At 39.1% G+C, this 13,297-nt stretch overlaps 1 protein-coding gene across 2 annotated transcripts in view; it reads right to left on the reverse strand.

The window, feature by feature from the left end:
- Positions 1–6,752: 6,752 nt before the first annotated feature.
- Positions 6,753–13,297, reverse strand: part of LOC147603415 (187-kDa microtubule-associated protein AIR9-like) — a 110,278-nt gene continuing 103,733 nt past the window's right edge. For both annotated transcript variants that reach the window (XM_086796528.1, XM_086796527.1), the window contains exon 37: positions 6,753–7,191. In XM_086796528.1, coding sequence (XP_086652654.1) covers positions 7,021–7,191 — 171 coding nt within the window. In that variant the 3' untranslated portion in view covers positions 6,753–7,020. The remainder of the gene's footprint in view (positions 7,192–13,297) is intronic.

Here is a 13,297-nt window from a genome sequence, read left to right on the forward strand (position 1 = left end):
ACTAGAAGATGGAGTTCCATCTCACGGATAGAGGATTTATACCTTTTCATTTACATATAGGAGTTCATGAATTGGACAAAGCCCTTGCACTCCTTTGTGATGAAAGAAGGTAACTATGTCCATCTATCATGTATCTCCTTTTACCTTTGTGTGAAAGACATGTGCTCCCCATTAGGCATACCTTCTTCTTCATCCCAATACATCTCCCTATCTACCAATATGGCTTGATTTACCTTTGGATGAATAGGTATCCTCTTGGTCTTTCCAAAGCATGAATCCATTAGCTTGTTTGTTGCTTGCCATTCAAGTGAGATCCTTTATAAGTGGCCTTCTAGCATCCATCATGAATACAAATGATGAAGACTTCACAGGAGTCTCTTGCATAGTTTGCTTGCCTTCTCTCTATAACCATCATAAGAAGCTTCAAGTATAACTTGAAGCTTCAAGTATAACTTGTTTGCCATTACGAACACCACCAATTCTTCCTTCAATGGAGTCTCCATGGTGTTTACTCATAAGTTGAGTCGATTTATCCTCCATAGCTCCCAGCCTTGTAGTCATTGAATTAAATCTTGAGTGCAAGGTATAGTCGATGGTATCCAAACTCTCCTCCATAAGGGGGTTGAAATCAAGTCTTTCCACAAGCAATTGTAGAAGAGTGTCATCGTATATTGCTTGTGAACCTTGAGGAGTATGCTTATGAACACTTTTCACGTTTACTTCATCTTCAATTCCTCTAGAGGCTGACCCATGGATTGGTAAGTGTGTGAGTACTTTCCACATTCAATTTCTCTTCAACCTCTTCCATAGTATCCATGGTACCATGCTCAATCAACTCTTCTCCTTCCTTGCAATGCAAGACTTTCTTAGTTTATCTTTTGGCTCGCTGGTTATTTTGGAAAAAAAATTAGATAAGACGAGGCAGGAGTATCAGAATTGGGTAACCTAGGGATCTATCTTTGGAAAGCTATCTTGATAAGAAATAAGGCTACAATGGTGGTTTATGATCATTCCATAAAGATTGGGACAGAATTAGTTTTTTTTTTGTTCAAGCAAAGAGTAGCCAAAAGTATCAACAATGCACACCACATGTATAGGCAAACCATTACCACCTCAATGCCATCAAATACCATTGTCCATTGCCACCATTAGCCTTTGCATTGCATAACTCCCAGTACATGCATAGTTAATATTTTGTCCCTTGTTTGCATAAGTCCAATGTCAAGTGACCCAATTGCCAATTAGATTTGAGTAGGGTATCGATGATGAGCTTTTGCTTGCAGATCTTCTGGCCAAGCCTTCTCACCCCCACTTAGCAAGATTTAGAATCTGATGGCAAAGGCTAAGGTTGATACAGGACCAAGATACATGAAGATTTAAATATCCCACAAGTTGACTAATAGAGGAAATAAACCATAAACACCATAACATAACTTTAAGAGCATAAAAATCAAAGAACACAAGATTGGGTGCAATCTCCCCCTCGACATGTGTGGCTCCACTCCCACATGCGGTATTTAAATCATATTATCATAAATTTAACCCCTGGAACCATAAATAGCATAGTTTTTTCAAAATTGAGCTTTTACAAATTGAACCATAGTCCAATGCTTTTTAAAGTATCTTATAAAAAATAAACCTTGCCCAACATATGTTCAATGGGCCAAACCATACAAAATAAAATATTTAGCACATGTGCTCAGCTAGATAAGCTCGTCCAATGTCTACCTTGATTGTTTTGAACTCATGATCTATACTGAACATAGTCCGCAATGTTAGATCGCCATTACTTTGGAATCACTCACAAAAATAATTTTGACAAATGAAAACCATTCACTACCAATCTTCACACATAAACCATGCATCACACATAATTAATCGGATTCACTCCACATTGGATTCACTCACAATGTCTTCACACGAATCGCACGTATTCACAAAGTTGATTGGATTCGCTCATAATAAAACTCGTACCACATGTCTCACACGTTATCGTTGATCAGACTCACTCACAATCAACTTAGCCTGGGCATGTCTCACACGTGTTACCATTGATTGGATTCACTCACAACAATCAACTTGACCCAAGATATTCTTTTCACTTATTGGGTCATCCAACAATTATTAAATTAATTACCCGTAACATCTCTCTTGCTTGGGTTGCAACTGACCTCAGTTGCATATTTAATTAGCAAGTGAAGAGAGTCAAGATATAATATCTATCATAGATAGAATCCCTCTCAATACTAGATTGTCATAAGTTATCTGTCCAACGATAAATATCACTTAGATTATCCGTCACGGACATCAAAAGAGTATCCTTCACATACACCAATACGAGTATCTTTCACAGACACTAACATGAGTAACTTTCATAGACATTAACATGAGTATCTTTCATAGACACCAACATGAATATCTTTCACAAACATCTCGTTAACCTTATTTGAAATAGAAAAGAGAATAATTTGTCGTCTTCATCTTTAACCATATTCGCAGTCACAGCTCGATTCTTTGTCTTCTCTAGACACTCGTATGTATAATGCCTTTCTTTGTCGCACCTGTAACATGTAATCATACGGGGCTTTCGATCTCCATTGTTGATCTTCTTGGTAGCTTTAGTTTTCTTCCCATTTCATTCACTTGTGAACCATTGTCCTTCCCTACTTCATCTTTGTGTTTAAACTCTCAAAATATTTAGATGAGAAAATTGAGGAATATAAGAATCTACCACTGTAGTGTCCCTCAAAAATCCATTTTTCTTCTCGTAGTTTATTACTAGAGAGATGGCATTGCTAAGAGAACGAGGATGAAACATGTTTACATCTGCTCTAATAACTGGCTTCAGATCTGCTATGAACTTCCTCCTTTGCTCTTTTTCACGCACTTTCTTTATAGCTTGAAGTTGCAATAACGTTTGCCAAATTCTAACAACATAGGTTGATATGTTCTTCTTTTCGAGCTGTTTAAAAATATCCCATTGATGTCTGACTTTACTCTTATATGACGGAGGTAAGAAATCCTTCTTGATCAGCTTCTGAAATTCTTTCCATGACTTTGGCTTGCGTTTGCTCTGTCTAATAACATTCCACCAAAGAGCTGCATTACATTTAATCTTATCCTTCTCAGAAATTTTTTTCTCCAAAAAAATATTCATCAAGGTGGCTCAACCATGCGAGTATGACGTGTGCATCCTTTTTACCATCACACTCCTAAAAAGTAAAAACTTTTCTGCTGATCTTGTGTCCCTTTCGCGACTCTTGAGCTTTGACAATAGCTCGCATACTCCTTTGGATAGGGTCATTCTTAGAAACCAAAGAATCAAATTCCGAAGACGCACGTACGTCTTCGCTTCTTGTGAGAAAATTTTTGCTCGATCTTCTCTTTGCCTCTTCTCACTCAGCAACTGAGCTTGAGGTGCGTTTAGCTGATCTTGGATACTACATGATTGTGGATTTGTAGCCATGATTAAAGAAAAAGAAGACAAAATATTGAGATTATAAAAATTACGATAAAATAAATAAACTTAAATGTTATTTTCAATGCTCCGTCTCAAGTCGAAGTTGATGGCATCCAACGAAGAATAAGAATAATAATCCAATAATTCCTTGATGTTAACAATTCGGAAAGAAGCTTGTTTTAGACCACTTCAAAAAAAATCTTCAAATTTTTTGCTGAGAATTAACGTCCATTTTTTTTTTGCAAGAGATTTCCAAAAGAATATAAAGAACTTTTTGAAAATTTTTTGCAATCTTGAAAATTTTGAATTTCCCTTTGAGTTGTGTCCCTTTTGTGCTCTGAAACCCGTGAAAACCTTTGAAATTAAGCTTATCATGCTTTTGTTTTCGTTAAGCTTTTTAAACCAAGGATCACCTCAATGAGCCGATTTCATCCATACTGATTATGGAGAGAATTAGAATTGAGGAAAGTAATTTTGAGAGAAAAAGAGTGATTTTGAGAATCCACGGATAGTTTTCTTGCATGAAGGTAACTTTCTTTGTTGTCCTTGATCCAAATCTTCATGCAATGGTGCACAATATTCACATAACCATGTCTTTTTTTACCCAAAGGTCTTCCATACCTTCTTTTCTACTATTTTGAGTATAGACCAAGATGGACATTGGACGAGATTATCTAGCCGAGCACATATGTGCTAAATATTTGATTTTGTATGGTTTGGTCCATTGTACATATATTGGACTATGGTTCAATTTTGTAAAAGCCCAATTTTAGAAAAGTTATACTATTTATAGTTCCAAGGGCTAAATTTTAGAAAAGTTACACTATTTATGATTCCAAGGGCTAAATTTATGATAAAATGATTTAAATACCGCGTGTGGGAGTAGAGCCACACACGTCGTGGGGAGAGGAGGGAGGAGAGAGATTGTACCCAATCTTGTGTTCTTTGATTTTTATGCTCTTGAAGTTATGCTATGGTGTTTATGGTTTATTTTCTCAATTATTCAACTTGTGGGATATTCAAATCTTCATGTATCTTGGTCTTGTATCAATGGTATCAAAGTAAGGCAAATTCAAGTATTGAATTTGAATCATGGAGACTTAAAAAAAAAACAAGAAATTGATTTTTATACAAAGGTTATTGGCTTGGAGCAAATTTGAACGCTTTTCAATAAATTTAAAATACTTGCACGAGAAGGAAGAATCTACAAAAAGCCTACAAGAAGGATATAAATGCTTTGGACAACAATAGAGTTCATTCAAAAATCCAAGAGAGAAATGTTAGATTACCATTACTTTAAAATCACTCACAAAATTAATTTTGATAATGAAAATCATTCACACAAACCATGCATCACATAATTAATCGGATTCACTCACAGTGTCCTCACACTATGTGAAACATAATTAATTAGATTCACTCCCACATTAGATTCACTCACAATGTCTTCACACGAATCGCACGTGTTCACAGAGTTGATCAGATTCACTCACAATCAAACTCACACCACATGTCTCACATGTTACCGTTAATCGGATTCACTCACAATCAACGCCTAGACATGTCTCACACATGTTATCATTGATAGGATTCACTCACAATCAACTTGACCCAAGATATTCTTTTCACCTATTGGGTCACCTAACAATTAATAAATTAACTACCATAATAGAGACCAAATCTTTACACCAATGTACCTAATCCTCCTCCTTACTGCTTTTCCAAAAGCACTCATAGTAAGTAGAGTTCAAGACATGCTCCCCCTTGACCTCTCGACCAATGCCCAAGGCACCCTCTCAACTTGCTAGATTCTAATGCTTGTTTAGAATGAACTTACATAATTGCATTGAGAATCTAGTAATGTAAAGAGTATATAGTATTATTTAAGGACTTACAATTCAAAGCATGTAATCATGCTCATGTACAGCATTTAGAGTGCATGTGGTGAGCTATGGCCATGGTAAGATCAAGCAAAAGGAAAGAGAGGAGATGAAATGTGAGAAACAAAGATTTCTCCCAATTTTTTGTCCAGTGCCTTAAAATTTTGATCTCTCATCCCAAATTTAGTCCAAATTTTGTCAAAATGATCCAGATCTTGTCCAAATGTTTCCAAAAGACTCAAGCAAAACGTGACAAATGATTCACCATCATATTTGACCAAAATCTCCAAGCTATGCAAAGAAAGCTTATGAGAAAATCAAGAAAATTCAAAAGCATGTGTAGAAGAAAATCCACAAAATCACATGCATATCATTCACATCATGATAGTCACTCTATATGTTGCTTAACTTTACACTAGCTTAACCGTAATATTTGGCAAACATTTAGAGTGTATGTGGTGAGCTATGGCCATGGCAAGATCAAGCAAAAGGAAAGAGAGAAGATGAAATGTGAGAAACACAGATATCCCGCAATTTTTTGTCCAATAACTTAAAATTTTGATGCCTCGTCCCAAATTTAGTTTGAAATTTGTCAAAATGGTTCAAATCTTGCCCAAATGTTTCTAAAAGACTTAAGTAAAATGTGACGAATGATTCATCATCATATTTGACCAAACCCCCAAGCTATGCAAAGAAAGTTTCCAAAAAAATTAAGAAAATTCAAAAGCATGTACAAAATCAAGAAAATCCAAGAAATCGCATGCATATCATTCTTTTTTTTGGGTGAAAATTTCCTATCAAACATGAAAAGAAAATTTCCTATAAAAACATGAAATTCAAAGCTCTGATACCAATTGTATTAAAGAATCACGAAAGCAAAACTAGAAATCTAAGATATAATTCACCACCATGAAAGCTTGCACGTATTAAGAAGGTAATCTCATACAAAGCCATGATGCCTAAGTAAGTTAACCTCTCACCAAGACGACGGAATAGCCTTCCATAGGCTCAATGTTTGAAAGCCAAAGGCTCAAAATCATCAAAAGATAAAATGTCCAAAAAGAAACCATAATGGTCCATGAGCTCCTTTTATACTTGAACCCATGCTACTTCATTACACAGCTCCCTTACTATTTTATGGCAATTTTGAGACCCTTTTACATTTTCGAACCTTCTCCGTTTCCCCAGTGCAGCCTCTTGCCAAGAGAAAGGTAATTAGATGCTACTCAAGAATACCCTTGGGGACATGAAAGTGTATCTTCCAATTGAGTGGGCACACTGAATCATGTAACCAATTAACCAACTCCACCACATTTAGGCAAATGGTAATCCATGGGACAACAATTTTGAGTATCAATAAATCAAATTTTAATGCTGCTCTCACCTTTTAAGGATTATCATGCACAACTAGCTTTAAGAAATCAAACAAGCACATTTTGAAACATTGAAATATCCAATTTACAGCTGCCCCTCTTTCAACTGTGGCTAATTACAAAAACATATTTAATTTGCTCATCCTCAACCCTTAAAAGCATCTAGGTGGCATGCATGATGATGCCTCGAGTGTCCAATAGGGAAATAAAGTGATGACCAATTTAGGGTTAATGTATACAAGGAGTACAACATATACTTACAACCCCGACACCTGAGGGTTTACAGCAAGGGGAGAATACAGCAAATTCATGACTTCAAGATTGTGTTTACAGCAGCCCCATTAAACCTGTGTGCGAAGCCTCTCAATACAAGCACTATCACATCTCGGATATATCTTGTTTGAACCATTAGATCCACCTCAATGTCACTATCCACAACTATTTTTAGTCGATGTTGATCATTTTGAATAATCTCGACCTGTTCATTCAAAAACAACAGCAGTTCATTTAGATTAATATCTCTCAGGTATTATTTCTACACTACAAAGATCACAGAGAGCTACTAGCATTCTATGTATGAAAAACACTTTGAACAAGTACCTTACAACAGAGAACGAGAATAACATCACTGTATAAATTTGAATCGTCAACATGTTTAGTAATGCAGCTACGCTAGAGGTTGTTAGTGGTAAGGAAAAATGTTTTTTTCTTGTTCTTCACAGTAGCCTTGTCTTTCTTGAGATTCTTGATTTTCTTGAATTCCTTGTTCTTGCTCCTCTTGATCTTGGATCTCCAGAACTTCTTGTTGCTATAGCTCCTACTGTTGTGGGTCTCCCCCCCCAAAGCTGATTAGCATGTTGTGACTCGCCACCATTTCTGCTTGGTCCCGATTACTGCCAGCACCAATAATGCATTGCTCTCGATGTGTGTCCCTCATCCTCCATGCAGCTTCCATGTACACAGCTTCTAATAATTACTTGTCGTTGTTGGAGCTCCTATTCAGACACAGTGACTGCTATTGGTCAGGCTACTCCTTACAGTTCTTTGTAACTTACCCGCTTCTAAATTCACAGCGGCTTATTTCTAATAGTCATCCTCTCGACTAGCTAATCCCCCCGAGCTAGGCAGAATATTCCCCAGCAGGATTGCCAAAAGTAGTGTTGTCCGGTCAAGACTCAACACTTCAGTGGTTCTGGACCACTCAGCAAGCATCGCCTAGCCAGGTTATCTAACTGTGCCCAATAGAGTAAGGGGAAGAAATTGTCCATACCAATTGCGTTTTGAGGGAATGTCTGCAAGCTAATTCAAACGCCTAGAGTGCAAACCAGTAATCCAGACAGTAGAGTGTAGACCACCTTCCAAAAAGACTACTACTAGTAGAAGTATGCATGCAAACTTGGTTAAATGAACTTAACAACACAAAACTCCAAACAGATTGATCGACCATTACATTGTTGATCAAGATGGTACATATGTGGCAGGAATAACATGAACACCAGAATACAACAATGCCTTAGCTGATTCTCGGATGCTTTTCCTACTAAGCTCCCTCTGTTCTCCCAAGTGTGTCAACCCCCACTTTCCCGCCTAGCATTCCTTCTATTATTCTCTGTCACCAGACCCATTGTAGTAGTTATTACAAACAATATTGGCTCCAACTCATGATGCTTCGGTTTCCCATAAAGAAAAGTTGGCACTCATTGGAGGTGAGAACTTTGCAGCTTGTTATCCCGCCAACAATCACAACTTTGTGTTAACTATCAGACACTTAACAAGCAGACTATCGAGAGTCCATTTCCAATGCCGTGCATTGAGTATATTCTCAAATGTTTGAACCTGGCTAAGGTATTTTCCAAGGTAGATCTTAAGAGTGGGGTACCACTAGGTACTGTAAAGACAACTTTTCGTACGGAACGTGTTGGTTCACAGAAACCTAGTGTTAGGGTTTGTGGGGCAATGGAAGCACATAGAGGAAGCAAATCGATTGAGAGAGAGAGGGAGAAGTACTTGGACGTATGTTCACACAATAATATGATAAGTGACAAGTACAAGTGATGATAATAAACCTAGTCTAGGTGTTCTTTCACACCAAATGTCTAGAGGGAAAACCTGTGGTCTCATATTGCACAAATATATGAGAAAGCCAATAGCTTGGCTGTACATACTCATGTCATAAGGCTCTCCTGCATCAATTTAAGCCCTGGTTCTACTGGGGTAGAAATAGGCTTACAATCGATCCAGATCTAACATCTCAAATGAGGTCTTTAATTCAGCTTTGAAAGCTGAAATTGCATCCTCACTATTCCGAGTCAACAACATTGCATCCACATGAAGTATGAGTACAAGTAAAACCCCATGATCCACTTTATTAACATATACGGTGCTCTCAGTGAGACTATTAAAAACCTCGCTGGCCATATAACAATGTATCTTCTCATACCAATCTTTGAGAGCTCGTTTGAGACCATAAAGAGCCTTCCAAAGCTTACATACTTTGCCTTCTTGGCCAACCACCACAAAACCAGTGGGTTGACTCACATAAACTTCTTCGAGCAAGTCCCCATTGAGAAAGGTCCAACTAATGCATCTTCCATCCATGATGGGCAACCAAAGCAACAACTTATCTGATAGTGCAAAGTCGTGAAGTAGGTCCAAAAGTCTCATCGTAATCTATGCCTTTACATTGGGCATAGCCTTTGGCAACAAGTCTAGCCTTGTGCATGTCAATGGTATCATTAGACTTTTGTAGGTGAATATGGTTTGAGCAGGGTTGTTTCTCGTATTGGTACAAACCTATTCATACCGTACGGTATGGTACCATACGATATCGTACGGTAGCCCCCGCCCCCGTCCCCCCCCCCCCCCCCCCCCACCTTGAGGAAAAAATTCCAATAGGAATCCTGCTCAACGAAGATCCCAAATGCCCGCAATACTTCGCAACTTTCGTGTCCACCCAGTATTCCATATGGGGTTGCTGAGAGACCTAAAAAATCTGGTAAGGTAGACTGGCAGTGTACGCTTGATTGGTAGGATGAGAGAATCTTGCTACATCACTTGGAGATCCCTGGTATAGGTAGGCTAGACAGTCAGATCCTCAAGTTATGTACGAGGCAGAAGATTTGGACAAGGCCATTTTGATCTACAGAGGAGTCCCTAAACCTATCACCCTAGATGCACTGCCCGTATTTGTGCAAGGACGGTCCCTTAGTCATGAACGCTACACTGGGAGACCTTTGGTATTGCATTACCCATGCAAGCTCTTTTTTGGAGACCACTGGGAGATCCAACTAGGAGAGACATATCTCCATGTTTTGATTCCTCAAGCACTATAGACTCCTCCCCCCCCAACCTTCCCTTACATTCAAGCTTGAAGCTCCATAGTTTGTAAGTGTTAAAAAAAAACCGTATTTTATTATACGGTATCCCAAAAGTTTATATTGTACCGAAAATTCCCGTACGGTATCGTATTTTCGTACCGTGAAAACTACGCGTTTGAGCCATGAGAGAGTGTAAGTGGAAGGAGAGATTAAGCCATGGTGACTTGGTGTATAGACAAGGATGGGTGGAAGAGAGAGAGAGAGAGAGAGAGAGAGAGAGAGAGAGAGAGAGAGACTTGTTGCACAACACAAGATTGATTGTATTATGATAATACTTCCACAATGTACAATGCTTTATATAGGCACCAAGGCCCTATCTTATGTTCACCACTGGACACTTACTAGACTCCGATATATCTAATAAACCCCCCTTCAAAGTGAAGAAGTGTCATCTAAGAGAGAGATCTTCAGTATAATAATTTGGGCTCTTAGACTGTAATTATGTGACACAAAAGAACACAATGATGCCAACACCTGAAACTCTCTTGTGAGGCCTAATACAAGAGCTTGACTATACATAATGCCTACATCAATCCATCCATAGACAAAACCCCCTTGACTCTAAGTAGGAAAAGTGAGATAAAAAGGAGTCGAGTCTTTTATAGAAACAAGACTTACAAAAAGACATCCAACATATTCAGATTTTGGGGGACTTTCTTGTTGAAATAATACACCAAAATATCATACATGTGGCATTGGGGATAAGGGTTCAAGTCTTCTACACACTTGCCTCTTAGCTGTGGAGACACATAAGCATATGCTAGGCAACGAAAAGTCTTGAAGCAGCCAATGTTAGGATTTATGTCATGCCATGCCTCAAATGGAGTTTTCCATGATGATGATATTCCATGGATACTTGTAATCATCTTTTGTCTCATAGGCCCATCGGGCCTATTGTAAGACGTAAATATAACATTCTTTTCTTTCGTTCTTTTCTCTAAAGCTTTGGTAGGGCACGTGTTCAATGAAGCTCGCAAGGAAAGGTTATGGTGGGTAGTAGACCACCAAGGTGGAGATGATGGGCATAAAGAGAGAGATGTGACAAGCTCAAGACATGAGAAATAGATTGCATGACTCAATGTACTAATTTGATTGATGATTTAAAATGAAGTACAAGCCCTTGTTGTATCGGCCTTTCTCACATCAAACCATTTGACCCTTATTTAATGCATGCCTATCCACCCTACTAAGAGGTGGTTCACATACACTTAGATGGTCGCTGGCTACTAGCACCGCCAAAGTAACAGTGCTGGGCAGTACAGCTGTTGAGGGTGCACAGGCCAGAATTGGTGCAGAGACGACGAGGCGAGCCGCGGGCCAAGAGTGGTGCAAAGACGAAGACGGGGGAAGCGAAGTAGCGAAAAAAGGGAAATGCCTAGGTAAGGGGCTCTGCGGCGCCAACAACACAACGGCAGGTCCTTGCCCCCCGGCTCCACCTAGCCAACAGAATAGCCGAGCCCCGCTCAGCCCTACCGGCATGTTATCATGAAGTCCACCAAGCGGGTGCTGAAAAGCGGTGGCAGAGGAGGGCGGTGCAAGGAGAGTTGAAGGTGGCACTAGCACGAACTAGTCAAAGTAGCTGCTCTGGCCGTCGAAAGTGGTGGTGGAGAACTGGTTGAAGTAGCAGCTCTGATACTAATTGAAGCTCGTAGGGAAAGGTTATGGTGGATAGTAGACCACCATGGTGGAGATGGCGGGCACAGACAGAAAGTGAGAGAGAGATGTGACAAGCTCAAGACATGAGAAATAGATTGCACGACTCAATGTACTGATTTGATTGATGATTTAAAATGAGGTACCCCTTGTTGTATAGGCCCTTCTCACACCAAACCATTTGACCCTTATTTAATGCACGCTTATCCACCCTCCTAAGAGATGGTTCACATGCAGACACACACATACACACTACTAGCCTTTTAAGGGGCTGTTCACACACTGTTACACACATATAAGCTCCGACTTATCCCAACAATCAAAACATGTGTTGCACACATAATAGCCTCCCTCCAAAACTTGTGAGATAGGCCCTTACCTTTGATCATATTTCTAGCCATCTCCATTGATGACATGTTCTTTCTTTCCGTTACAGCATTCTGCTGTGGTCTGCATGGCATTGTGCATTGATGTTTAATGCCATTCTTTACCAAATATGTTTTGAATGCATCTAACCAGTAGACCACCATGGTGGAGATGACAGCTAAGAGAGAGAGAGTGAGAGAGAGATGTGACAAGCTCAAGACATGAGAAATAGATTGCACGACTCAATGTACTCAATTGATTGATGATTTAAAATGAAGTACAAGCCCTTGTTGTATAGGCCTTTCTCACACCAAACCATTTGACCCTTATTTAATGCATGCTTATCCACCCTCCTAAGAGATGGTTCACACAGAGACACACACATACATAGTACTAGCCTTTTAAGGGGCTGTTCACACACTGTTACACACACATAAGCTCTAGCTTATCCCCACAATCAAAACATGTGTTGCACACATAATAGCCTGCCTCCAAAAATTGTGAGGTAGGCCCTTATCTTTGACCATATTTCTAGCCATCTCCATTAAACATTATGCTGTGGTCTGGATGGCATTTGCATTGATGTTTAATGCCTTTCTTTAACAAATATGCTTTGAATGAATCTGACATGTATTCCCCCCCTCGAGCTAAGTGGAGGGTTTGCAATCTACAACCTGTTTCATTTTCAGCTCTTGCTACATAATGCTGAAAACACATAAATACCTCATATTTTTCTTTTAAAGGCTACACACATCACTGTGTATGAGCTGTAATTTCCGGACAGCCCTTACAAATCCATCCTTTGGAAAGGCATTCCTATGCATTTTGCCTAAAGATGCACCCTCCACATACATGTCTAGGAGGTCCTTTCACACCAAATGACCAGGGGGAAACCCGTACGAAAAAAGTGCCCCTAGAGTTAGTGTCTGTTCACATGCAACACAATACATAAGAATATGTCCTTCGATTCTCCACCTCACTCTTCCCAACCAGCCCCATCTGTGGTATCATCAGCCCGGAGCTCGAAGCTAAGCAAGAGAGCTCCCATATTACTTGCTAGCACAGAGGATATGTCGGAAAGCTCAAGAATCCCAAAATAAAATAAAAGACCAAATTAGATTATACAAAGAGAAAAATATACACTTACAAAGCATGCATTAAAGGGCAAGATATTTGGATTCTTCTTCA

The sequence above is a fragment of the Cibotium barometz genome, chromosome 64 (genome assembly GCF_041138505.1).
Source record: "Cibotium barometz isolate CiBa-2024 chromosome 64, ASM4113850v1, whole genome shotgun sequence".
Taxonomy (NCBI): domain Eukaryota; kingdom Viridiplantae; phylum Streptophyta; class Polypodiopsida; order Cyatheales; family Cibotiaceae; genus Cibotium; species Cibotium barometz.